Source organism: Salmo salar, chromosome ssa16, assembly GCF_905237065.1.
Source record: "Salmo salar chromosome ssa16, Ssal_v3.1, whole genome shotgun sequence".
Classification (NCBI taxonomy): domain Eukaryota; kingdom Metazoa; phylum Chordata; class Actinopteri; order Salmoniformes; family Salmonidae; genus Salmo; species Salmo salar.
The window spans coordinates 18,370,274-18,398,208 of record NC_059457.1 but is presented as its reverse complement, the minus strand read 5'-3'; the positions used below and the strand labels follow the sequence as shown (position 1 = coordinate 18,398,208).

The following is a 27,935-nucleotide window of genomic DNA, read 5'->3' as shown; positions in this document are numbered from 1 at the left end:
GTGCAAGTCTATGTGGGGAGAGTCATCCGTGTGTGTGTGTGTTTGTACTGGCCGAGAAGTACTTGATGTCCCTGGTAGTGTGTTAACAAGAACCAGATTTCTCTGGTAGCAACTTCACTGTGCCTGGAGCACCACCACCACCACATCCAACCTCCAGACTCCTGCTGGGTTCTAGCCCACAGCCACCCCATGAAGATGCAGGGCTTAGTGTCTCAAATTACACCCTATTCCCCATTTAGGGGTTAATCATAACTACTACCTAGTGTGTTTTCACACATAGTTTTGAGCTATAGTTTGAATCAGAGTTGATTTGTTACTTTGTATTTTTTTTATTTGGCCCATTTTGCTTTTACATTGTCAAACCACTACAATTCCTAAACAAAACCACTTATCCATGCAAGTAATTTGTTAATTGGACACAAATGTTAATCTTAAATCCATCTATGATTATCATGACGCATCACTTGTGTCCAAATCTTCATATTACTTTCGCTTTTGTCTTCCAACAACATGCGGGAGGAATTCGCAATAGCCGCTCTAACTTCAACTTGAATAGGTTATATTCAGTAGCCTATAGCCCCTGTCTCCCCTAATCTGCATCGGATACACTCATCAATCCACTGCTACTCACAGAATGTCTGAGATATCAAGTTATGATGCTGCATGCATTTTATCAAATGCTTGCAGTCAAACAACTAGTAATACTGCACGACTGGTTATTTTCCTGTGTTTGGTCTGGACTGCATTCTCACCTGCCGCTGAATCGGACCAAGATCACCCTTTTTGAGCAAACCACGGTGCGTTGTTTAGTGCGCGAGTGTGGATAGTGTTCACACCAGTCCAAAGGAAGAGAACTTAGGGGGTAAACGCACCAGAGTTCTGAAAAAACGCTACAAACCAATTAGGTGTGAAAGGCCCCATAGTCACATTTTCCCTAGTGTCTCATTTACATCAATGCATGACTAAGGGAAAATTTGACACATTTTGGTAACATTCCTCTTCCTTGAAGTTGTCTGTAGGCGAGTAGTGACGGCATCCACAATAATCTGTTGTTTACTTTTGCCACAACCAGGAGGTAGCATGATTAGCATCTTCCCCCCCAAATGATGTTAACAAAGCTGCATTGCAAGCTGTAACAAGTGTCGATACCTGAGACGAACCTGTCCATCTTTTCTTTCCTGCGAGAATGTTATTTGTTGCAGTAATATCTGAATATTCCAATGCTCTGATAGTTCCATCAAGCCACCGGTGAGTTTTGCAGCTGGTAATCAATCTGCGTCTGAGTGCCCAACAGAAAAGGAAGCACACAATACAACTTTATTGTCCATGTTACAGCAAACAGACTGATGTGGCTGTGAGAATACATAAGGAAATAGTTCCAGTTTTGCGTAACAAAGTTCCAGTGACTATTTCAGAGCATGCAAATAAAAAAACGAACAAACTTAGTTTGAATTGTTTTTGAGGACGTTTCGACTTGGAAGGCAGCTTTGCTAACATCGGTAGCATGAATTACATGCATTTTTTTTAGATGATGCTAATCATGCTAACCCCTGGCTGTGACAAAAGTTAACAACAGTTTATTGTGAATATGGTCACTACTGGCCTACAGACACAACTCAAGGTTGTGTGTGTAGGCCAAATAGGAATTTGACCCCAAAATCTATTTTGGATGTGCTATCCCTTTAAGAATACACAGCCAATAAACACACATGTTCCATCCCATCCCGCTTTGATGACACAAGCAAGCAAAGATGATGAAGAGGATCCCTTTAAAAGGGTCCATCTTTTGTTTTCTTTTTCTGATGAAGACTGCTCGTATAAACAGCAGTAAAAACACTGAATGATGCCTCTATATCAGGATAAAGAGGCTTTTATTTACGTCTGTAAATAAGCCAGAGATGTTCTTTCATGTAAGACAGTTGTATCGTGCGCCATGTGGGCGGCATGTGAAAAGCACGGAGGCGAGGGTGCGGCCGCTCCCTCAGAGCGGGTTTGCCAGAGGTTGCCGGGAGGTCAGAACGATTTTTTTTAGTTTTACGGCATATATATCACGTCCATCTAAACAAACATGCTAATTACAATCATGATAAAGTGATCATTGTAAATAATTATTTTAAAGGCCCTCGTAAAAATGCATTTGTCAATCAGCTAGGCCAAGCTAGATTTTTGAGCCAGAGAACAGACATGAGTGTATATAGTACACTGGGGGCCTGTCTCGTTAAAAGAAAAAGGCCCTGCTAAATTACAGAAGTTATTTCAGTCATCGCAGAGGCCGACCGAAGGCCTTTGATTATACTGGTCCTGGATCAGAATTCAAACCGATCTGGTTTAGTCAAAACCACACTAGCCTTGACTGAAACTGTAGTCTACTGAAAGGCATGGGAGTTGGAGGAGAGAAAGAAAATAATATAAAGCAGGGTTAGTGTTAATGGAGGTGTCAAGCCTGTGTTTAGGAATGGTGTTATCGAGTGGGTGGAGGAGAAACAGTATATGCAGCAGAGAGAGTGAGAGTAAGTGCCTTTAGGACAGATTTAGAAAGGTTAGGGCTTTATTTTCATTTGTATTTCTGCAACTCCTCACATCCTAACTCCTTGCCGCCTCCTCTCTCGAATATTAAGATGGTGGTTACATGATAGTGCCAGGAGTTTTTCCCTTGCCACCTGACGATAAAAATAAATAAACACTTGTAGTTATCTACATGTTTTTCCTGGTCAGGTCATGTGGTTAGGAAAAACTCCTGGCCTTAGTTCTATGACTTGAACTGATTCACTCCGGTAGGCATTCCACTCATAAGCAAAGCAAAATATTAGTTGAGGAGATGATGACAGGTGGATTTCAGGGTGCTCTCTTTCCAGCTGTGGAGACAGCACATCTGTACAATCTTATTTTGATCACTCTGATGTCGCTGAGATTTTCCTGAGAAATTCCAATGAGCCTTGTGATTTGCATAAATTCACTGAAAACCCTCAGTTCTCTTTCTTGCTCGCTCAAATGCTAAAGCAGCAAACAGAAGAAAGGTCCTACTACTCTAGGTCCTACTCTACTACTGCAACATTCAAATGTACAAAAATGTATCTGAAGGCCAGCCATACACATCAACAACCATCATTTTATATAGCTTAACACAAGATAGATATTGGTCTTCACTACGACGTACAAGTGTATCCGAAATACAGCCATAGGGTACACCTAAACTGTAACCTATTTTTAGCCTATCAAAATTAATGAACTCTTTTTTTTATAATCAAATCCTCCTACTGCGGGATTATTTTACTCCTGTGATGATAACTGGTCAAATTAATATCCGACTGTAGATCTGTGTTGAGAAAGTTATTTAGTGGGGATAGTTGACTTGGAGAGGGTATTTTTCAACTGACGCTCCAGGGCTAGGCTTAACTAATAGAGGATCTTCAGTGTGACTGAGTGTTGGGTTTACATCTGAACATCGTATTCTATAGAGGGATACAGTAGACTGACAGACTTTTGGAAGGATTGAGTAGGAAAGGGGACTCGGAGCATCAACTCCAGCTGCTCCCTCTGTGTCCTGATGCCCCCCCACATCTGTCCTGACTGGCTCAGGAGAGCTGCTGCAGATGTTGTTGACGGGCTATAAAGCAGGGAGGAAGTTCCAACCTCTCAAACTCCAAACGTTTATTTTTTCTATTCTTTTCTTTTTACACGTTAGATCTGAGAGGATATGAGTGATTCTATTGGGACTGATAGAAAACAGATTGGAGTGGTGCCTCTGATTTATTTGAGCGGTGCCTCATAAAAGTGTTTGTGTGTGCTTGTAGGTCTTTGTGTGTTTGTGGGTTGCAGTGAAACAGAGCTCTTTGACAAAACATGCATTCATGCACTTAGATAAATGTGCACACACACACTACCCAGTGCCAGAGACCTGGGTTACAACATAATTCATTATTTCAGATCAATTGCACAGTCAAACTTTAACCGTTGAAGATCGAAGGGTTGTGTACAAGTTAACAAAACAAATATGCTTTCTTTTGTTTTCTAACAACTGTCTTATTGCCCTGTATCTTTTCATTATTCAATCTAAACCAGAATCATGTGCAACCAAAAGTGCAGTTTGAATTGGGACAACAAAAAAGAGGTTGGGCTGGGAAAAAGGTCCTTGTTTGCACAGTTGGTTATTGTGTTTCAATCTGGCCCTCTCTGGCTGTTTTTTGCATTAAGACGCATTTGTTGTTTGGTTCTCTGCCTTCTTGCGCCCGACACTGTATTTCTTCAGTATCCTGTCTCCATTACTGTTGAAAGCATTATGGCATAAAGAACAAAAAAAGATAGATTTATCCACTTTTCTGTTCTTTTCAGAAGGTCATCGCAACTAGCAAACTCTGCTGAAGTGAATTTAAGCCGACTTGTTTGTTCGTTGTATTTTCTCCTCCAGCTCTCTTTTGGCATGGAGACAGCGTGGGCTGTTCTGATGCAGCCATCTAATCCTCCCTTCTACACACACACACACACACACACACACACACACACACACACACACACACACACACACACACACACACACACACACTCATTGGGCCACGCTAGTATGTTACCGGTGTGGATAGACAATAAGAAATACTATTTAGGGGCCCCAATAACACAAGCTGGAGGACAACAGTTACTAATGCACTTAAGAGCAGCCGAACTACCAGGTCCTATTCTCATTTATGTGGTTTCTCTCGCCAAGTTAGATTTTTCTTTCTATTGTGTGTTTTTATTTTCTGACAACTCACTGCAAGTGGATGTGATTTTGACTTACGTAATGCGTGCGAACTTGGGTCTAAAGCACAAATTAGGCTATTGGAAGCAGTGCAAGTGTTGCGTGCCTGTGTAAAAGTCAGAATATGGCACTGAATGGATTGTCCCCCCCGGGGGGCTGCGTGTGTCTGACTCTCCAAGTGTGAGATGGTGTGTAGTTTATGCCGTATCGCTAACAGATCTCTATCATGTGTTTGGGTTAATGTGGTTGATGTGTTTCCTGAATGTCAGACCCATAATTTCATACTACAGTTTGAGTGTTTTTGATCAGAACACAGTCCCTCCCCTCCTGTGTAAGAGGTGCGTAACTGGCTGCAGGGAAGTCAGGCGCAGGAGAGCAGAACTGGGTAATAACCGGAGCAGTTTAATGAGGCAAAACCAACGGCACCCAGAACAACAAAATATGGGTTGAAATAACCCGTCGCAAACCAGTCTGAAGCGCACTTACACTTTACAACAAACAATTCCACACACAGACATGGGGGGAACAGAGGGTTATATACACGTCAAGTAATGAGGGGATGTAAACCAGGTGTGTGGGAAAACAAGACAAAACAAATGGAACATGAAAGGTAGATTGGCGATGGCTAGAAGACCGGTGACGTCGATCCCGAACGCCACCCGAACAAGGAGAGGAACCGACTTCGGCGGAAGTCGTGACATCCTGACCTTTTCCTACAATGTGTTCTGAGGAGAAGGTGAGGAGACCGGATTTGAGGAATCAGGGAATGTCAAATTGGGAAAGAGATGAGCTCTTTTTGCAAACCAAGTAGTGGGACAGGAAGTGGTCCCTGGGAGACTTCCTGTATTCGCTGTAGAGATCTCACACAACGTTCCAGAACTATAAACCCCTCTGCTCTCTGTGTACTCAGATCCTCACAGCTGAGAATGCTCTCATAAAGGATTGAAGTCCCAACCTATAATCCAAGAGTTAGTCAACCCTTGAATCCCCCGTCCTCCTTGATTGCACACTTACAGTGCATTCGGAAAGCATTCAGATCTCTTGACTTTTTCACCTTTTGTTACGTTTAGCCTTATGCTAAAATAGATTTTTTTTTTTTTAATCCCCTCATCAATCTACATATAATACAAAGCAAAAACAGATTTTTGCTTTGTATTATATTACTACAAATAAAAAAATGAAATCACATTTACATAGGTATTCAGACCCTTTACTCAGTACTTTGTTGAAGCACATTTGGCAACGATTACAGTCTCGAGTCTTGGGTATGACGCTACAAGCTATGCACACCTGTATTTGGGGAGTTTCTACCATTCTCTGCAGATCCTCTCAAGCTCTGTCAGGTTGGATAGGGAGCATTGCTGCAGTTTTTTTCAGGTCTCTCCAGAAATGTTCAATCGGGTTCAAGTCCAGGCTCTAACTGGGACACTCAAGGGTTGTTTTCCCGTTGGGCGAAGGTGCACCTTCCAAGTCTGAGGTTCTGAACGCTCTGGAGCAGATTTTCATCAACGATCTCTCTGTACTTTGCTCTGTTCATTTTTCTTCAAGCCTGACTAGTCTCCCAGTCACTGAAAAACATCCCCACAGCATGATGCTGCCACCACCATACTTCAGCGTAGGGATGGTGCCAGGTTTTCTCCAGACGTGACGCTTGGCATTCAGTCAAAATGGTTCAGTCTTGGTTTCATCAGACCAGAGAATCTTGTTTCTCATGGTCAGAGAGTCCTTAAGGTGCCTTTTGGCAAACTCCAATCGTGCTGTCATGTGCCTTTTACTGAGGAGTAGCTTCCGTCTGGCCACTCTACCATAAAGGCCTGATTGGTGGAGTGCTGCAGAGATGGTTATCCTTGTGGAAGATTATTCCATCTCCACAGAGGAACTCTGGAGCTCTCTCAGAGTGACCATTGGGTTCTTGGTCACCTCCCTCCCTGATTTCTCAGTTTGGCTGGGCGGCCAGCTCTAGGAAGAGTCTTGGTGGTTCCAAACTTCTTCCGTTTAAGAATGATGGAGGCCACTGTTCTTGGGGATCTTCAATGCTGTGCCTCGACAATCCTGTCTCGGAGCTCTACGGACATTTCCTTCGACCTCATGGCTTCGTTTTTGCTTTGACATGCACTGTCAACTGTGGGACCTTGTATAGTCTGGTGTGTGCCTTTCCAAATCATCTCAAGGATGATCAGTGGCTCAATGGAAATAGGATGCACCTGAGCTCAATTTTGCATCTCAAAGGAAAGGATCTGTATACTTGTAAATAATATATTTCTGATTAAAAATATATATACATTTGCAAAAATGTCTAACAACATGTCTTTGCTTTCTCATTATTGGGTGTAGATTGAGGATTTTTTTTTGTTTAATCCATTTTAGAATAAGGCTGTAATGTAACAAAAAGGGAAGGGGTCTTAATACTTTCCGATGGCACTGTAAATATACTAGTAGACACTCAAATGCTACACCTAACACACTTGGAATTTCGCTTTACCTAACAAGGTCAGAATCAATTAATAATTATTTGGTAATTATTAAGTACCTGCCCTGCCATGTTTACCTACACTGTTACTCCCTACCGCATACCAGCTCCACCATTTTCACCCAATACCTACTATAGTTCCTTACTTACCTGCCTTGTTGAATTCATTCATCATGTTGTAAGTTATCATTTATTTCCTCTTCGTCTATTACCATGTTCCTTTTCACCTAATACCCTCCACACACCAGCTCAACTATTTTTGGTCATTACCCACCACATCTACCTGTCAGTCTTTCATTACCTCACAGAATTACCTGCTTTCTCATTTTCACCTATCACCCCCCCATATACCAGCTTAAGCATTTTCATTTAGTATCAACTACATTCCTAGCATACTGTCATGACATTCCTGCTTCACCTGTATGTAAATGACTAGGGTCGAATGTGTGTATCCCTAACAAACAGATTAAGCCTAGTGTCTTTCTACAGGGTTCGTATGACTGATGGCCTATCTGTATTTATTTCACAGCCGTCTGTCTTTTTATGCGGAGCTGACTTGAACTTTTGATGTACCGCAGATGCATATAACAGAATGTTTACAATCGATTCATCTGTCTGTAATGGCCCTTGGTCAGTCTGTTTCGCTGTGGTCAGTTAGTGTATACACAATCACTCAGACTACAATCTGCAGCCTTCAGTTTGTGTATGTTCACTCAGATGACTCTCAGCAAGACCACTCTCAGACCAAGGCTATGACCCTCTGTAAGTGGTCAGTGTGTGTACGGACCCTTTGTCAAGCATTTCGCTACACCTGCAATAACATCTGCTAAACATGTGTATGTGACCAATAACATTTGATTTGAATCACACACACCCTGTCAGTCTGTGCGTGTATATTACAATACCACAGAGCAGTGCCCCTAGAGCAGATTTGGGGAGTTAAGTGCCTTGCTCAAAGGCAAAATGGTAGTAGGTAGGACATAGGATATTAGACACAGCAACCCTCCAGCTGCTGGCTCACTCCTGCCGGATTCCTCTGTCAGCCCTGGGATTTGAACCGGCAACTCTCTGATTACTGGCCCGTCTCTCAAGGCTACAGTCACCCCAAATCAGCCGGTCTTTAGTTCAGTATGTCTGTCTAATTTTGTGGCACTGATCTGGCTAGCGTAGGCCTTTTCATCTAATAGTTCCCATCAGGCTGGCTGGGAATGGTGTGTTCTGGCTGCATCAGACATTGTGGTGAAGTAAAAAAATCTGTCTAAATCTCCTGGAGCCTGACACAGCCCCCCCCCCCAGAGTTCAGCAACTTCAAAGTGAAGGCCGGGGTTTGGTTGGGGGTGGAAGGGGAGGGTTGGTAGGGCAAGTGGGTCACATACAGCGTCTGTAATTGGGGTTTTTAAGGCTTAGTTTTTTTCTGCAGATTCTGATTCATCCCCAAATTGGGTATGTCTGTTAGGCCTGCACCCAGCTGCTCTACTGTATGTAAATGACTAGGGTCGAATATGTGTATCCCTAACAAACATAACATGGGAGTAAGTCAGACTGGGTTAGAGCTGCAGACGGCATCAAATACCAGAGAAGCTTCACATCATGCAAGAGGTAGAGAGAGACAGACCATGTTGTAGTGTAGAGTATTAGATGCAAGCGAGAGCCATGGTTTTATTTACACACACAGCTACCTGTGAGGACTTTTTGGGGACCAACAGTTGATTCCCATTCAAAATCCTATTTGCCTTAACCTTAACTCCTAATTCTAACCCTAAACCTAACCCCTACGCTTTTAAATGTTTTTTTTCCATTTTAGGACCGGCCAAATGTCCTCACTTGTTCGAATTCTCCTTGGTTTACTATTCTTGTGAGGATTTCTGGTCCTCACAAGTATAGTATCAAACACACACAGCTCACTTAATATTTCCCTCCATCAGTCTTGCTGGGTCAGATGTGATGGTATGTTAGCTTTGCATGTCTGTTTGCACATTCAACAACTTATTACAGTTGGCCTACTGTATGTTATCCAATTAGGTCTAGACGTCATAACTCTAAACCTATAGCCCCGGTTTCCTATAGTGTGTGTGTGAATGTAAATCTACAGGAATACCCCACACCATGTTTCTGCTGCCCCATCATCAAATCAAATCAAATGTATTTATATAGCCCTTCTTACATCAGCTGATATCACAAAGTGCTGTACAGAAACCCAGCCTAAAACCCCAAATAGCAAGCAATGCAGGTGTAGAAGCACGGTGGCTAGGAAAAACTCCCTAGAAAGGCCAAAACCTAGGAAGAAACCTAGAGAGGAACCAGGCTATGAGGGGTGGCCAGTCCTCTTCTGGCTGTGCCGGAAGGAGATTATAACAGCACATGGCCTAGATGTTCAAATGTTCATAAATGACCAGCATTCTCAAATAATAATAATCATATTAGTAGTCGTGGGTGCGACAAGTCAATAACACAAGAGTAAGTGTCAGTTGACTTTTTCATAGCCGATCTTTGAGAGTATCACTACCGCTCCTGCTGTCTCTAGAGAGTTGAAAACAGCAGGTCTGGGACAGGTAGCACGTCCGGTGAATAGGTCAGGGTTCCAGCAGGTCTGGGACAACAGGTCTGGGACAGGTAGCACGTCCGGTGAACAGGTCAGGGTTCCATAGCTGCAGGCAGAACAGTTGGAACTGGAGCAGCAGCACGGCCAGGTGAACTGGGGACAGCAAGGAGTCATCAAGCCAGGTAGTCCTGAGGCATGGTCCTAGGGCTCAGGTCCTCCGAGTGAGAGAAAGAAAGAAAGAAAAAGAGAGAATTAGAGAGATCATATTTAAATTCACACAGGACACCGGAAAAGACGAGAAATACTCCAGATGTGACAGACTGAACCTAGCCCCCCGACACATAAACTACTGCAGCATAAATACTGGGGCTGAGACAGGAGGGGTCAGGAGACACTGTGGCCCCATCCGATGAAACCCCCGGACAGGGCCAAACAGGTAGGATATAACCCCACCCACTTTGCCAAAGCACAGCCTCCACACCACTGGAGGGATATCTCCAACCACCAACATACCATCCCGGGACAAGGCCGAGTATAGCCCACAAAGATCTCCGCCACGGCACAGCCCAAGGGGGGGCACCAACCCAGACAGGAAGACCACGTTAGTGACTCAACCCACTCAAGTGACGCACCCCTCCCAGGGACGGCATGGAAGAACACCAGTTCATCATGCTGAACACCAGAACATCATGCTCTATTATTATTGAGTGTGTTAAAAGACAAACTCTGGCACAGCTTGGCTGTATTTCAACACAACAGGGTTTCCCCTCTCTCCTCTTCTCTCTGTTTTATCTTTCCCTCCCTCTCTCCCTCTCTCCTCTTCTCTCTGTTTTATCTTTCCCTCCCTCTCTCCTTTTCTCTCTCTCTCTCTCTCTCTCTCTCTCTCTCTCTCTCTCTCTCTCTCTCCATGGCGGCTGTGCATGGGAAACAAAACACTTTTTCAAGTGGTAGGGCTCTTATTGGCTGATCTCTGTCTTTAGCGTTCCCTATTGGTCCCCTGCATCCTCCGAGACTTGTTTGCTAGATTTTCCCTGAAGAAGGAGCATTCTCTCCTTCTAGTCACTGTTACCAGTGTCTCTACGTCTCTCTGTGTGTGTGTGCGCGCCGGCACTAGTCTGGGCTTGTTACACCCTGATAGTTGTGACTAATAAAATAATGTAAACACACATCGGAGCATAAATGTCTTTCTGCTGTTTGTTTTAATTGGCCTCTCTTCAGGGAAGTGTAGCCAGCCAGTTAGTTACAGAGCAGACCAGGTCCTGGCAGTAAACTCTTGATTCAGAGCATTAGCTAGCTGGCAGAAGAAGCTAACAGTGGCTGCATCTGAAATGGCACCCTATTCTCTATATAGTGCACTACTTCTGACCAGAGCCCTATGAGCCCTGGTCAAAATCAGTGCACTATGTAAGGAATAGGGTGTCATTTTGGGTGATGCTAAGCAGACCTCTTCTGGGGGTCGTGTGTTGAAGTTTGACACACAGACACATTGATTGACCCTTGCACAAGCACTCACCACAGGCAAAATTGTTATTGCAATTATATTAACAATAGTTTTGTGATTAATTTAAGCAAATTAATTGTGAAAAAGAATTCCTCAATTTTTTTTCAATTACATTTTATATTAATCTCTCCCCTTTCGCTCCCCTCTAACCTCCCTCTTTTTCTCGTACTTTTTCTCTCCCTCACATTCTATCCCATCTCCCCTCTTTCTCTCACGTTCTCCCTCCCTCTCCCTCCCTACCTCTCCTCCCCCTGGTCAGGTGCTGCGTGGGGCCCAGCTGATAGCAGTGGCGTCAGCTGACGGAGGTGCCACAACAGTGGAGGGCTCCCCCCTACAGGCCAGTGACATCCAGGTGCAGTACGTCCAACTGGCCTCTGTCAACGAGCACACCGCTACTGTACAGGTGAGGAACGCACGCAAACACACAGAGACAGACAGATGTCCTTGGATGAACTGGCCATTGAGTCCGGTGGGCCTGACAGCAGCATTTCTGACCTTCTCTTTTGCATCTTAGCATCGGTTCCAACTTCCTGTTGCTCAAACTCCTGAGGTACACCTTTTACATTTATGCACATCCAGTAAAGTAGACTGCAAAGGTACATTAGAGGTCGGTGCGGGACTGATTTCCTCATCACGCTGCCTCAGCTTTTCATACTGTAACCGCCCGGTCCCGCTGGCTTTTTGTCGGATTCCTACCTGCTCCCGCAGGAACTGGTCCCAAACCCAACCGCAGTCCCACAAATGTTATTTTAGGTGTATGTGATGCAGATCACTTGGCAGCCATGGTCCCAGCTATTTTGCATTCAGTAGGCAATATCGAAATGTGCAAAAAATAACCCAAGAAATAGGTTAAATTACCAGAGTTTCTCATGTGGCCCATTTATTTATATTAGGCTATCAGTATTACTGGGCTTCGTCAGCGAATAGCCTAAACTTAGTTTGAAAGAGAGACAGAGTTGGCTCGAGAACGGACACTTGCACTTTCTCTTGAGCTATGTGTTGCGTAATAGCCTACCTTAATAGGAGCAGAACGCTTGGAGGCAGAGACAAATATGAGTGATCAATATTTATTTCCAGACAATGTGGTGGGCTTAAACTATAGCTTAATAATATTTAGGAAGTACATTTCCTTCATTTCCTTGCATATAGCCTACTCTATTTAATAGAAACCACACGCGCAGCTGATCTCGCAAACCCAACTAGGAGAGGTAGGCTACTTAACTTGAAGCAGCAACAATGATGGGAGCGGATACATGCACTTTCTTTTACGTTTTGCATAGCCTATAGCCTACCTTCTAGGAGCGGGACGATTTGCAGGCAGAGACAAATAAATGGGTTATCAATATTCATTGAAAAGGAAAAGCCGCATCATTGCGCCTTTTCAATGATGATCAAATGTTTTGGTTGCACCTCGACTCGCGTTGATTGAGCGCCCTCCACTTCTTTCCATTATCAATATTTATTTCCAGACACTGTAGTAAACTCTAGCCTAATCATGATGGTGACATCACAGGCCTCTGGAGGGGGGTGGATTAGTGTAAGGTATTGTGGAGGTGAGGGGGAAATGGATGGAGAGGATATGGATGAAGTAGGTATTTGCAGATGATGTTAGGGGAGGTTAGAGTAGGTGGTTGAATGGGTGTTGTGTGTAGGGGTGTTAAAGCTGGTTCAGATGTTAGGGACATTGGGGGTAGGTGATGTGGGGGAGGAGTATAGAGGGTTGTGCTTTAAATATACCTGAGTGTTAAGAGCTCACACAGACATTCAGTCTCTCACACCCCCTTTAAATGACTCACCATCTTGTGCAATATTCCAGTAAAACTATGTGGTGCAATGCGCTTTCTCCTTATAATTAGTGACATGTTGAAATCAAAATGCCAGTGTAATAATTAGCAATTTCACCAAACTTCTTGCAGGTACTCAACACTCTGCTTTTCTCGCTATTGTCATGCTTTCATTCAAAGCGAATGCCCTTCTCCTTTAAGTCCTAGAGTTGGTGTTTTAATTTAACAATGTAAAATGCACAGATGCAGCTTCAGAAAGAGGAAAGTAATAATTACTAGATTAGCTTTGAATCCCTTGATGGTTGAGTTCAGAGAATGGGAGCCATGTGTTGAAAGCAGTAAGGGTGCACAGGCACCCACAGCAGTCCCTCCTTTTATGTGGTCAACTTGGCAAGGCCAGAAACACAACAAAAGAACGAGACCTTCGCTTAGTTTTTCCCTCTTGTTTTTTTTCGAAAACCATGTTGAATGCCACTTGTCCTCCGTAATGCTTGGTTTGCTCACTTCCCCAAAAGTCAAGTTTTATATGGATATCTCTGATTCGTCCCATCGCCAATTCGTCCCTGCGTGACATTATAAAAAGAGGACCCAAAAAAAGCTTGGCTCTTTTAAAAGTGATTTGTTTGGCTGTTTGTAGAAATGCCAGTCCTGCTCGGAGTTGGAGTAATTTGAGTCTCCTTGTTCATTTGGACTGGTGTGATTGTATACCTATGCATACACAGAGAATATCCTGCCCACCACCTATCACTTTTTTGGGGCGACTAGCTGAATGAGGCATGGCATCCTCTGTCATTCCTGGTGTCTCTCTTTGTCGGTTCTGTAGTTTGTTCCACCCGTCCCCCATTCCCCTCTTGGAAGCATAGACATCCTAAGTTAATGAATTTCTCTCCCTCACTTACATACATGATTGCCACCCCATACATTGTGTTTAGCTGCGGTCTGGGTTCCATTTCACCTCTCTCTACTCTCCCCTCTCTCAGCAATCAGACCGTTGTTTGTGTACACTTTTGTGAATGGGATTTATTTGTTCTAATGGTTGATTGTACACAGACAGCTTGACAGAAATCAACAAAGTTGACCGGGCCCTGATCAATCTCCAATTTCCTGTTCCCAAGAGATGAAATTAAGCCTCTTGGGTTAACCAAGGGCATATGGACCAGGCAGGGGAGAGAATACAACTGTTGAACAGCCACTACATTCTGTTCTGTTAGGCTAGTCAAGGAGAGACTACTCCAATGTCATTTAACAAAGTTTTAGAGGCCCACTCCTTATTTTGAAATTCAACAAAACGGTGGCCACCAAAATTCCACCGTGTTTGCTATAAAGCTGAGGGATTGGGGTTTGAGAAATGTAGGCTAACATTCAAATTCATATCAAAACGGCTGTAAATGTTGGAGTGGACCTTTTAAACATTAAGCAAATCAATCACAGTGGGCTTGTGAGGAGATGTACGCTCAAGGCCAATACTGACCGTTGGGTTGCCGCCCTTTCCAGTTCTAAGGTCAGGGAAAGGTCAATACATTTTCCCCTCCCTGAAATGTGCCGAACTGTTTTCCCGAACATATGGTATCATTTATAACTAAGTTCTTGAAAAATTACTTCAGCTTTTTATTTATTTATCTTTTATATTTTTTCTCCCTCTTTATTTAATAGTTTCCATTACACAAGCTAGATCAAATAAAGTACACAAGCTAGATTCAAATAAGATATTTCCGAACAGGAAGGCCTGTTTGGCCTCGTGACAGATTATGCTATGTTTTTTTACATTTAGCCTTGTGATGGTTCAGACACTGGTCAGGTCTAAAGCTGGCTCTATTACACCCTAACATGGTCTGGTCCTGGGCGGGGTCCTCATACCGTGCCAGAGATGCCTGTTATAACCAGATGAAAAACAATTGCAGAGATGAATAGAAAGAGTTTTTTAGATTGACACATGGGTCATATTCATTAGGCACCAAATGGAAGAAAGCTGACTGAAACAGGGAGGGACTACCAGGACTTGCTCAATAACAACCTCTTGTTTTATTTTTCTGTTGAAAAACATGTTTAAATGGTTTCCTATGGTGTGCTTTAATGGATACGTTCCTGGGATATGCTTGGGAGGTGGTACAATTTAGTATTAGATGTGTTTGGTTGGATGCTGTAGCTAGGTGGTCACATAGTTTAAGCTGTGAGCTTTCTGTTGCAGGGCTGATTTCATGGCTGTTACTTGGGGAGCAGTGGAGGCTTCTCAGAGGAGGAAGGGGAGGACCATCCTCAGTGAATTTCATATAAAACTATGCTAAATATAATCTCATATCACCAAATAATTGATTAAAACACACTATTTTGCAATTAAGGTCTACAGTAGCCACAACAGCATGCTGTAGGGTAGCACCATGGTGTAGCCAGAGGACAGCTAGCTTCAAATCAAATCTAAGTTTATTTGTCACGTGCGCCGAATACAACAGGTGAAATTCTTACTTATAGGCTCTAACCAACAGTGCAATTTAAAAAAAAAAGGTATTAGGTGAACAATAGGTAAGTAAAGAAATAAAAACAACAGTAAAAAGACAGTGAAAAATAACAGCAGCGAGGCTATATACAGTAGCGAGGCACACAATGCAAATAGTCCGGGTAGCCATTTGATTACCTGTTCAGGAGTCTTATGGCTTGGGGGTAAAAACTGTTGAGAAGAAGCCTTTTTGTCCTAGACTTGGCTCTCCGGTACCGCATGCCATGCGGTAGTAGAGAGAACAGTCTATGATTGGGGTGGCTGGGGTCTTTGACAATTTTTAGGGCCTTCCTCTGACACCGCCTGGTGTAGAGGTCCTGGATGGCAGGCAGCTTAGCCCCAGTGATGTACTAGGCCGTACGCACTACCCTCTGTAGTGCCTTGCGGTCGGAGGCCGAGCAATTGCCGTACCAGGCAGTAATGCAACCAGTCAGGATGCTCTCGATGTTGCAGCTGTAGAACCTTTTGAGGATCTGAGGACCGATGACAAAGCTTTTTAGTTTACTGAGAGGGAATAGGCTTTGTCGTGCCCTCTTCACGACTGTCTTGGTGTGTTTGGACCATTCTAGTTTGTTGGTGATGTGGACACCAAGGAACTTGAAGCTCTCAACCTGCTCCACTACAGAGCGTGCTCGGTCCTCCTTTTCCTGTAGTCCACAATCATCTCCTTAGTCTTGGTTATGTTGAGGGATAGGTTGTTATTCTGGCACCACCCGGCCAGGTCTCTGACCTCTCAAATAGGATGTCTCATCATTGTTGGTGATCAGGCCTACCACTGTTGTGTCGTCTGCAAACTTAATGATGGTGTTGGAGTCGTGCCTGGCCATGCAGTTGTGGGTGAACAGGGAGTACAGGAGGGGACTGAGCACGCACCCCTGAGGGGCTCCAGTGTTGAGGATCAGCGTGGCAGATGTGTTGCTACCTACCCTCACCACCTGGGGGCGGCTCATCAGGAAGTCCAGGATCCAGTTGCAGAGGGAGGTGTTTAGTCCCAGGATCCTTAGCTTAGTGATGAGCTTTGAGGGTACTATGGTGTTGAACGCTGAGCTGTAGTCAACAAATAGCATTCTCACGTAGGTGTTCCTTTTGTCCAGGTGGGAAAGGGCAGTGTGGTGTGCAATAGAGATTGCATCATCTGTGGATCTGTTTGGGCGCTATGCAAATTGTAGTGGGTCTAGGGTTTCTGGGATAATGGTGTTGATGTGGGCCATTACCAGCCTTTCAAAGCACTTCATGGCTACGGACGTGAGTGCTACGGGTCTGTAGTCATTTAGGCAGTTTGCATTCGTGTTCTTGGGCACAGGGACTATGGTGGTCTGCTTGAAACATGTTGGTATTACATACTCAATCAGGGGCATGTTGAAAATGTCAGTGAAGACACCTGCCAGTTGGTCAGCACGTGCACGGAGCACACGTCCTGGTAATCCATCTGGCCGCACAGCCTTGTGAATTTTGACCTGCTTAAAGGTCTTACTCACGTCGGCTACGGAGAGCGTGATCACACAGTCGTCCAGAACAGCTGATGCTCTCATGTATGCCTCAGTGTTGCTTGCCTTGATGCGAGCATAGAAGTGATTTAGCTTCTGGTAGGCTTGTGTCACTGGGCAGCTCGCAGCTGTGCTTCCCTTTGTAGTCTGTAATAGTTTGCAAGCCCTGCCACGTCAGACGAACGTCGAAGTACAGATAATACGAAGTACAGATAATACGTCAGTACAGAGCTTGCTTAGGAATGGCAGCAGGCAGGTGTGAGTGCATCTGCACGCACAGTGAGGCAAAGACTTTTGGAGGATGGCCTGGTGTCAAGAAGGGCAGCAAAGAAGACACTTCTGTCCAGGAAAAACATCAGGGACAGACTGATATTCTGCAAAAGGTACAGGGATTGGACTACTGGGGTAATGTCATTTTCTCTGATGAATCCCCTTTCCGATTGTTTGGGGCATCTGGAAAAAATATAGTCTGGAGAAGACAAGGTGAGCGCTAAGATCAGTCCTGTGTCATGCCAACAGTAAAGCATCCTGAGACCATTCATGTGTGGGGTTGCTTCTCAGCCAAGGGAGTGGGCTCACTCACAATTTTGCCTAAGAACACAGCCATGAATAAATAATGGTACCAACACATCCACCGAGAGCAACTTCTCCCAACCATCCAGGAACAGTTTGGTGATGAACAATGCCTTTTCCAGCATGATGGAGCACCTTGCCATAAGGCAAAATTGATAACTAAGTGGCTCGGGGAACAAAACATCGATATTTTGGGTCCATGGCCAGGAAACTCCCCAGACCTTAACTTCTTGTGGATTAGTGGGACGCTACCGTCCCATTTCGACAATTTCCGGTGAAATTGCAGAGCGCCAAATTCAAATTAAATTAATATAAATATTAAACTTTCATGAAATCACAAGTGCAATACATCCAAATAAAGCTTAACTTGTTGTTAATCCAGCCCCTGTGTCAGATTTCAAAAAGGCTTTACGGCGAAAGCAAACCATGCGATTATCTGAGGACAGCGCCCAGCACACAAATGCATAACAAATCATTTTCAACCAGGAAGTTGCGACACGAAAGTCAGAAATAGTGATATAATATATGCCTTACCTTTGAAGATCTTCTGTTGGCACTCCAAAAGGTCCCAGTTACATTACAAATGGTCCTTTTGTTCGATAATGTCCTTCTTTATATCCATAAAAACTCAGTTTAGCTGCCGCGCTTCAGTCAATTATCCACTCGGTTTCCCTCCTTCAAAATGCATACAAAATGAATTCCAAACGTTACCAATAAACTTATCCAAACAAGTCAATCAACATTTATAATCAAACAATAGGTACCCTAATACGCAAATAAACTATAACATTTAATACGGAGAATCGTTATTGTCTTTACCGGAGAAAAATACCAAAGAACGCGCTTTCATTCACGCGCTTGGAAACACTACAGCCAAAATGGGAGCCACCTAGAAAAACTACAATTTCTGGCTCATTTTTCCAAAAACCAGCCTGAAACTCTTTCTAAAGACTGTTGACATCTAGTGGAAGCCCTAGGAACTGCAATCGGGCAATTTCGCCCTATTATAAAAGTGCCAGCCATTGAAATCAGTGGTAGGATGATTTTTTTTGGGGGGTGGGGGGGGTTGGTTTGTCCTCGGGGTTTCGCCTGCCATTTCAGTTCTGTTATACTCACAGACATTATTTGAACAGTTTAGTGAAACTTTAGAGTGTTTTCATCCAAATCTACCAATTATATGCATATCCTAGCTTCTGGGCCTGAGTAGAAGGCAGTTTTACTTTGGGCACGCTTTTCATCCGGACGTCAAAATACCGCCCCCTATCCCAAAGAAGTTAATCCCATTGAGAAGTTGTGGTCAATCCACAGGAGGCGGGTGTACAAACAAAACCCCACAAATTCTGACAAACTCCAAGCATTGATTATGCAAGAATAGGCTGCCATCAGTCTGGATGTGGCCCAGAAGTTAATTGACAGCATCCCAGGGTGGATTGCAGAGGTCTTGAAAAAGAAGGGTCAACACTGCAAATATTGACTCTTTGCATCAACTTCATGTAATTGTCAATAAAAGCCTTTGACACTTATGAAATGCTTATAATTATACTATAGTATTCCATAGTAACATCTGACAAAAATATCTAAAGACACTGGAAGCAGCAAACTTTGTGGAAATTAATATTTGTGTCATTCTCAAAACTTTTGGCCACTGTGGGGACGACGTCCTCGATGCACTTGTTGATAAAGCCAGTGACTGATGTTGTGTACTCCTCAATGCCGTCGGAAGAATCACGGAATATGTTCCTGTCTGTGATAGCAAAACAGTCCTGTAGTTTAGCATCTGCTTCATCTGACCACTTTTTTTGTAGACTGAGTCACTGGTGCTAGCAGGAATCAGGAGGATAGAATTGTGGTCAGATTTACCAAATGGAGGGCGAGGGAGAGCTTTGTACGCGTCTCTGTGTGTGGAGTACAGGTGATCTAGAATTTTTTTCCCTCTGGTTGCACATTTAACGTTGATAGAAATTAGGTAGAACTGATTTAAGTTTCCCTGCATTAAAGTCTCCGGCCACTAGGAGCGCCACTAGGAGCGCCACCTCTGGGTGAGCGGTTTCCTGTTTGCTTATTTCCTTATACTGAGTGCGGTCTTCGTGCCAGCATCTGTCTGTGGTGGTATATAAACTGCCATGAAAAGTATAGCTGAAAACTCTCTAGGCAAATAGTGTGGTCTGCATTTTATCGCAAGATACTCTACTTCAGGCGAGCAAAATCTAGAGACTTTCTTAGATTTTGTGCACCAGCTGTTGTTTACAAATATGCACAGACCGCTCCCCCCCTCGTCTTACTGGAGTGTGCTATTCTATCTTGCTGGTGCAGCGTATATCCCGCTGGCTGAATATCAATTTCATAATTTAGCTATGATTCCATGAAACATAAGATATTACAGATTTGGATGTCTCGTTGGTAGGATATTCGTGATCGTACCTTGTCTAATTTATTGTCCAATGATTGCACGTTGTCGAGTTATATTGACGGTCACGGCAGCTTTCCCACTCGCCTTCTGCGGATCCTTACGAGGCACCCCGCTCTGTGTCCTCTGTACCTACGTCTCTTCCTCTTGCAAATAACTGGGATGTTGGCCTTGCCGGGTGTTCGGAGAATGTCCTGTGCGTCCTGCTTGTTGAAAAAATCTTTGTCTAATCCGAGGTGAGTGATTGCTGTCCTGATATGCAGAAGCTCTTTTTTTTGCCGTAAGATATGGTACATTGACTGGCTTTTTTGCCATAAACTTCTGGGTACATTGACTTCAATACAAAACCTATGAGGCTCATGGTTCTCACCCCCTTCCATAGACTTACACAGTAATTATGTCAGGTTGGAGGACATCCTCCAGAAGTTATCAGAGCTCTTGCAGCATGAACTGACATGTTGTCCACCCAATCAATGGATCAGAGAATTCATCTAGTACTGGAAGCATAAGCTACAGCTATCTAGCACTGCAGTGCATAAAATGTGGTGAGTAGTTGACTCAAAGCGAGAGAAAGACAATAGTTGACTAGTTTTTAACACATACATTTCTTCCAAAATGAAGGAGAAGCAAGTGAGAGAGAGATTAACATTTTTCTCCAGTTTCATTTACTTACCTAGCAAGTGAATCTAGCTTGTTTAGCCTACTCAAACACTCTGCTCAAACAGAGGGATGCTATGTTAGCTAGCTGGCTATGACTATCCAACACAACACTGGAGCTCTTCCAAGTCAAGGTAAGCTTTTGGTTTTACAAATGTTTTGTCGCCGGTGTAAGTGCTAAACTGCTTACTGATTCTACAACATTAGTGCATGATTGCAGCGGGTTTACTAACACGTTAGTTCTACTAGCTATGTTGACTATGACGTTACTTTAGCTTATAAGGTGACAATGATGACGGCTGTCTGTAGTGGTGATATGGGTTGGCTTGGAATTTTTTTTTTTTTTCGCCTGGTCACATACAGCTGATGTGCTGTGCATTGAAGTCCACAAGCGAAGGGACAAGGTGAGAGGAGGAGAGTGCATAGATGTAAGAAGGAATACAACATGGCTGCTATGAAAGTGAACTGTGTTTACATGTGATCAGGTGTCTATTCATTCCGCCGATTCTGTTGAAAAGCGTTTCTTAAACGGAAGCAAACAGAACAAAATTTGTCCAATAGAAACTCTCGTTTGCAACTGTTGGACTAATGACTACACCCTATATTAGCTGGATGCAGGCAAGAGTGTGCAAGGCGGTATTAAATGTGTCACTGTCTCTCTACCTATGTGTACCTACGTTGTAAACTTTCATTCATAGGCTAGGTGGTTGCAACCTCATGATAGGTACAGGGAAAATTTGAGTATCATGTAGTAGCCTAAACCTATCGCTGTTACATTGAGCTGGATGAATGGAATATCAATGAAAGTCATCCAATATGCTGTAATAGAAAAGGCCTCCCTCATCTTACTGCTGGGGAGCAGGTTATGTGTTGGCACTCCTCTAGTGTTTTACCTCTGTTCCTAGAGAGTTGAGCTGAGTTTACTGCTGTTGCTGTGCCGGTGCAGCAGAGCTACATTGAGAGTAAGAGAATTAAAAGATGCAGGTCAAGTTTTTTTTCTGTGTCCAAATTGGGCTTAGGTTGTGGGCAGGGGCGTGGCAGTGGTTGTGGTCAATGGTGTGTTACATTTTTTTGCTGTTTTAAAGCTAATTTCCTGTAATTCTACACATTTGCCACGAGGCAGAGAGAAACAAATTCTGTTTTAAAGCTAATTTCCTGCATATCTAGAAAGTTATGCCATGGGGCTGAGAAAAAATTGGCAGTTTTTAAAGCCAATTTCCTGGTTTTAGTCGTTTAAGTTAACACTGAATGTTTTCCCACGCTAAATCATTTTCAAAACTGCAGAAAAAACCCTGCAGGTATGCTGTTGGGGAGAACTTTGGCATCTTGGCCAGGAAAGAATGACTCAATGCGGTTCTCTCTCTCTCTCTCTCTCTCTCTCTCTCTCTGTCTCTCTCTGTCTCTCTCTCTGTCTCTCTCTATGTGCGCAGTGACTCTTCCTTGACTCATCTTTTACTGGGGTTTACCCATTCCACCTCTCCGTGCCTCTCGGATCAGAGGTTGGCCCAGGAGATAATACGTCTGCATTTTATTAGAGACTATAGCCCTTCACCCATTGCTTAATTTGTAAAGCGGGAGGTGCCAGAACAAAAAGTGAGCGAGAGAGGGGGGTGACCTGGGGAGCTCTGAGGTACCAGAATGCGTTATCTTTTTTTTTAACAAAGCTTTATGATAAAGCATTGCATGCATATCATCACATTTGTGTAGTGGCATAGAGCAGAAGAGGAGAGGTGCTTACAGAATTTGCACACATGGGAAAACAATTTTGTAGCCTTGGGTCAAGATTTGTTTTGCGTTTTCATAAACGCATTTTATGCAATTCTGCTTTGTATTCTGCTTTTACTTTGTAAAACAATATTTGGAAGTTGATAAAACAATTTGGTAGCCTATACCAGCAAGATTTGTCTTCTCTTTTCAGCAAGAGCCATTTGCTTTCCAACAGTGTTTTCCCACGATTGTATTTCACATTTTGGGAAAGGCCTGTTTTTGTCTGCATGCTGTTCGCACAAATTACATTTTTTAGGACGTACACACAAAAACATTATACTGAGTTACAGTTCATATAAGGAAATCAGTCAATTGAAATAAATTAATTAATCTTTAGTCTATGGATTTCACATAAATGGGAATACCGATATGCATCTGTTGGTCACAGATACCTTAAAAGGTATGGGCGTGGATCAGAAAACCAGTCAGTATCTGGTTTGACCAATTTGCCTCATGCAAATCTCCTTCGCATAGTCTGTGGAATGTTGTCCCACTCTTCAATGGCTGTGGGAAGTTGTTGGATATCGGCGGGTACTGGAACACGCTGTCATACAGGTCGATCCAGAGCATCCCAAACATGCTCAATGGGTGACATGTCTGGTAAGTATGCAGGCCATGGAAGAACTGGGGCATTTTCAGCTTCCAGGAATTGTGTACAGATCCTTGCGACATGGTGCAGTGCATTGTCATGTTGAAACATGAGGTGATGGCAGCAGATGAATGGCACAACAATGGGCCTCAGGATCTCATCACGGTATCTCTGTGCATTTAAATTTCCATCAATAAAATGCAATTGTTTTCATTGTCCGTAGCTTATGCCTGCCCATACCATAACCCAACCACCACCATGGGGCACTCTGTTCACAATGTTGACATAAGAAAACCGCTTGCCCACATGACGCCATACAGCTGTAAGCCATCTGCCAGGTACAATTGAAACCGGGATTCATCCGTGAAGAGTACACTTCTCCAGCGCGCCAGTGGCCATCGAAGGTGAGCATTTCCCCACACTGAAGTCGATTATGATGCTGAACTGAAGTCAGTTCAAGACCCTGGTGAGGTTGACAAGCACGCAGATGAGCTTCCCTGAGACGATTTCTGACATTTTGTGCAAAAATTCTACGGTTGTGCAAAACAACAGTTTCATCAGCTGTCTGGGTGGCTCATCTCAGGCCATCCCGTGAAGAAGCCAGATGTGGATGTCCTGGGCTGGCGTGGTTACATGTGGTCTCCAGTTATAAGGCCCTTTGGACGTACTGCCAAATTCTCCAAAATGATGGAGACGGCTTATGGTAGAGAAATTAATATTCAATTCTCTGGCAACAGCTCTGTTGGACATTGCTGTAGTCACATGGCAATTGCACGCTCCCTCAACTTCAGACATCTTTGGCATTGTGTTGTGACAAAACTGCACATTTTAGTGGCCTTTTATTGTCCCCAGCATAAGGTGCACCTGTGTAATTATCATGCTGTTTAATCGGCTGCTTGATATGCCACACCTGTCAGGTGGATGGATTATCTTGGCAAAGGAGAAATGCTCACTAACAGTGATGTAAACAAATTTGTGCACAACAGTTGAGAGATGCTTTTTGTACGTATGGAACTTTTCAGGGATCTTTTTTATTTCACCTCATGAAACTTGGGACCAACACTTTGTTGCATTTTTATATTTTTGTTCAGTATATTTCCTATTCAACAAAACTGTTTGAATAAGGCTTGAAATTACTTATGTGCTTTCTAAATATACACTGTATAATCAAATTATAAAACCACTAACCTTCCATATAACTGTAAAGTACATATTTTCTAAAGGTTTCTCTCTTGATAAAAAAAAATCTGGCCCCACTGCTGTGAATGTCACACAGAGATCTAGCTCATTAGGAACTATGACAGTGTTTTTTGTTTAAAACCTATTAAGCATTTTAGATTAATGGCTATAAATCAATCTCGGAATGTGCTATAGCAATGAAACCACTCTCCCCTGCTGCGCTACGATGTAAGGATTGCAGGCATGTGCTTTGTCATATGGTTCAGCCATGAGTTGATGGACAGTCGGAAGAGTGAATGTAATGGTAGGAGGGACATCCAAGCTTCAAGTGGTTTCAGGTTTCACATCCTATGTCATACAGGCGCAAAAAAATATACTACTGTGTCCTTGGGAACCTAAGCTATTGCTCAGTGTACACTGAACGATTTATAACAAACATGTCGGTCTGAACCAGTACCAGAAACACGCATGTCCCCTAAACAGAAGACTTTACATCTAAGAGGTTTGAAGACGTGCATCCATAGATGCTATACTCCAAATTTGGTGCTGAGCGGTTCTGGAGAAGACATTTTAAAGTAGTCAACGTCATGAACATTTTTCCAAATTATATGAAAAGCATACTGCATGATCTGTTCGATTTTGAGGTCTGAAATTTGGCAAGCGTGGTAAGGATTACAGAAGAAGCTCATCCTAGGTTGAGGTGTCAAAATTGTCCTGATGGTGCCGCTATGGGACCATAGATTGAACCCTGCAATGTCTGCTTGCAGCTATATTTTATAACTTGTCTCTTTCTCTTGCTCTACTTTGGTTTCATCTTCATCTTCCCTCTCTCTCCACCTCTCCCCTCCAACTCACTGCTCTCTGTCTCTCCCCTTCCTCTGCTGGCCTCCTCACTCTCTCTTCCCTGGCTTCCCTATATTCTCCTGCATTTCTCCTACCCCTCTTCCTCCCTTGTTTCTTCCCTCCCCATCTCTTCCTCCCGCCCCCACTCCCCTTCTCCTCCCTCCCCTCCTTTCTCTCCCCAACTCTCCGTTCCCAGGCGGCAGAACTGGCACCAGCCATGCAGGGTGAGATGGAGGAGAAGGAGGGATCCATCCATCTGCCAACAGGGGAGAATGGGGAGGTGGTGCAGATTGTCAGTTCTGTGGGCACCTGAGGTGCCTGGAGAGAGAGATGGCCACCACAGAGATACAGAGGTGTGGATGAAAGGGATGGGGAGTGGGGGATTCAATAAATAGAGACAATTTTAAATAAACAAACAATGAAATAAGAGAGAAAAATTTGCAAATGTCAACAGAACAGATCAAGAGAAGTGTTTTAGTTAATTAGTTATTCCTCTGATTGATTGTCATCATCAGAAGAGGACCTGGACTGGGATTAAACCCCACCCATGAAGGATGCTGCTCAGGCAGACCGACCCTCACTGGCTACACCTCAGCACTGGAAAAGCATGGAGCTATTAGAAGTTAAGCCGATTGGCTCAATTTACAGTTACAGTAGGCTAGGCTAACCCCCTGGACACGTACTTCACACAACCAATACTGTACTGTTCTCCTCTATAGCATCCTGCAATCGTGTCATGTTGGACTGCTGTGGAAAGTAGTACAAGCCTAAAACGGGCACTTATTCATAGTTGAGTTTTCTTTGGCTTTGCCTGTCTGTCCATCATTTCTGGTCTGGACCGCGGCTTTCGTTGCCATCTTTTCCCAGCTTGTTTTCATATTGGTTAACCCACATACAGTGGGGTCTGAAATTATTCACACCCTTGATAAAGATGAGCAATAATGACTGTATTAAGTAATTAAATTACTGAGCTATATTGTATGCTCAAAAAAAATGTGGTAATTATATTTTTTTCCTAATGCAATTGCTCAAATGTTTTTAGTAAACTCAGCAAAAAAAGAAACGTCCTCTCACTGTCAACTGTGTTTATTTTCAGCAAACTTAACATGTGTAAATATTTGTATAAACATAACAAGATTCAACAACTGAGACATAAAGTGAACAAGTTCCACAGACATGTGACTAACAGAAATGGAGTAATGTGCCCCTGAACAAAGGAGGGGGTCAAAAGGGGGTCAAAAGTAACAGTCAGTATCTGGTGTGGCCACCAGCTGCATTTAGCACTGCAGTGCATCTCCTCCTCATGGACTGCACCAGATTGGCCAGTTCCTGCTGTGAGATGTTACCCCACTCTTCCACCAAGGCACCTGCAAGTTCCCGGACATTTCTGGGGGAGGGGCCCTAGCCCTCACCCTCCGATCAAACAGGTTCCAGACGTGCTCAATGGGATTGAGTTCCGGGCTCTTCGCTGGCCATGGCAGAACACTGACATTCCTGTCTTGCAGGAAATCACGCACAGAATGAGCAGTATGGCTGGTGGCATTGTCATGCTGGACGGTCATGTCAGGATGAGCCTGCAGGATGGGTACCACATGAGGGAGGAGGATGTCTTCCCTGTAGGCGACGTTGTTGCCGGTGATGTCTGGTGAGGACCTGCCTTACAACAGGCCTACAAGCCCTCAGTCCAGCCTCTCTCAGCCTATTGCGGACAGTCTAAGCACTGATGGAGGGATTGTATGTTCCTGGTGTAACTCGGGCAGTTGTTGCCATCCTGTACCTGTCCCGCAGGTGTGATGTTCGGATGTACCGATCCTGTGCAGGTGTTGTTACACGTGGTCTGCCACTGCGAGGATGATCAGCTGTCCGTCCTGTCTCCCTGTAGCGGTGTCTTAGGTGTCTCAAATTACGGACATTGCAATTTATTGCCCTGGCCACATCTGCAGTCCTCCTGCCTCCTTGCAGCATGCCTAAGGCACTTTCACGCAGATGAGCAGGGAACCTGGGCATCTTTATTTTGATGTTTTTCAGAGTCAGTAGAAAGGCCTCTTTAGTGTCCTACGTTTTCATAACTGTGACTTTAGTTGCATTCCGTCTGTAAGCTGTTAGTGTCTTAACGACCGTTCCACAGGTGCATGTTCATTAATTGTTTATGGTTCATTGAATAAGCATGGGAAACAGTGTTTAAACCCTTTACAATGAAGATCTGTGAAGTTTGGGGATTTTTACTAATTATCTTTGAAGACAGGGTCCTGAAGACAGGGTCCTTTTTTTGCTGAGTTTATTTGGTCCCATATTCCTAGCACGCAATGACTACATTGACAATGACTTACATGTAGAGTATCCAGAGAAAAATAAACATTTTGTTTTTCCTGCTGTATTTCTGTGGAGGACACGTTCATGTGAATAAAATATTTTGTGGTGCCACAAATGTAAGTTTTGCTCTTACATTTCAACTGTATTTTCATCTTCTCTTTTTAGACAGTGGTCAACAAACTCCAAATCAATCTCAAGAGGTTCAAGATGTACAGAAATATGCTTCTGTGGAGATGTTAAGAGAGTGGGAGGGAGCGCTCACTGCTCAACACTTGGGTGTTTGGGTCCATGGTGTGTGATGATATGCTATTGCTGTGCTATTTTTGAGCTAGCCTGTGTTTTTCCATTTACATTACTTTAAGGGCCTATCTTTTCTAAGAGGAAAAACAAAACCAACATGAATGATGGCTGTGCCCAGCTGGTGGCTGTCCTATCGCCTCATACCACAAAACATCAGCTGACATTTTCTATTAATTACCCAACAATTCTACATGTTGATCCGCCAGTGTTTGTCGACACCCAGCAGGTGATCTACTGCCCCTGTCGTTCATGTGGGTCTGTCTTCCATGTAATGTAATCCAGGTAAACAAACTT

At 43.7% G+C, this 27,935-nt stretch overlaps 1 protein-coding gene across 3 annotated transcripts in view; it reads left to right on the top strand.

The window, feature by feature from the left end:
- The window catches only part of LOC106573315 (protein BANP), a 71,977-nt gene extending 45,763 nt beyond the window's left edge, over positions 1–26,214 (top strand). The window contains exons 12-14 of one of the 3 annotated variants that reach the window (XM_014148265.2): positions 11,508–11,651; positions 25,225–25,381; positions 25,544–26,212. In XM_014148265.2, the coding sequence (XP_014003740.1) occupies positions 11,508–11,651; positions 25,225–25,341 (261 nt within the window). In that variant the 3' untranslated portion in view covers positions 25,342–25,381; positions 25,544–26,212. Of the gene's footprint in view, positions 1–11,507; positions 11,652–25,224 lie in introns of all 3 variants that reach the window. The other 2 variants (XM_014148266.2, XM_014148264.2) reach the window with 2 other exon arrangements.
- The last annotated feature ends 1,721 nt before the right edge of the window (positions 26,215–27,935 follow it).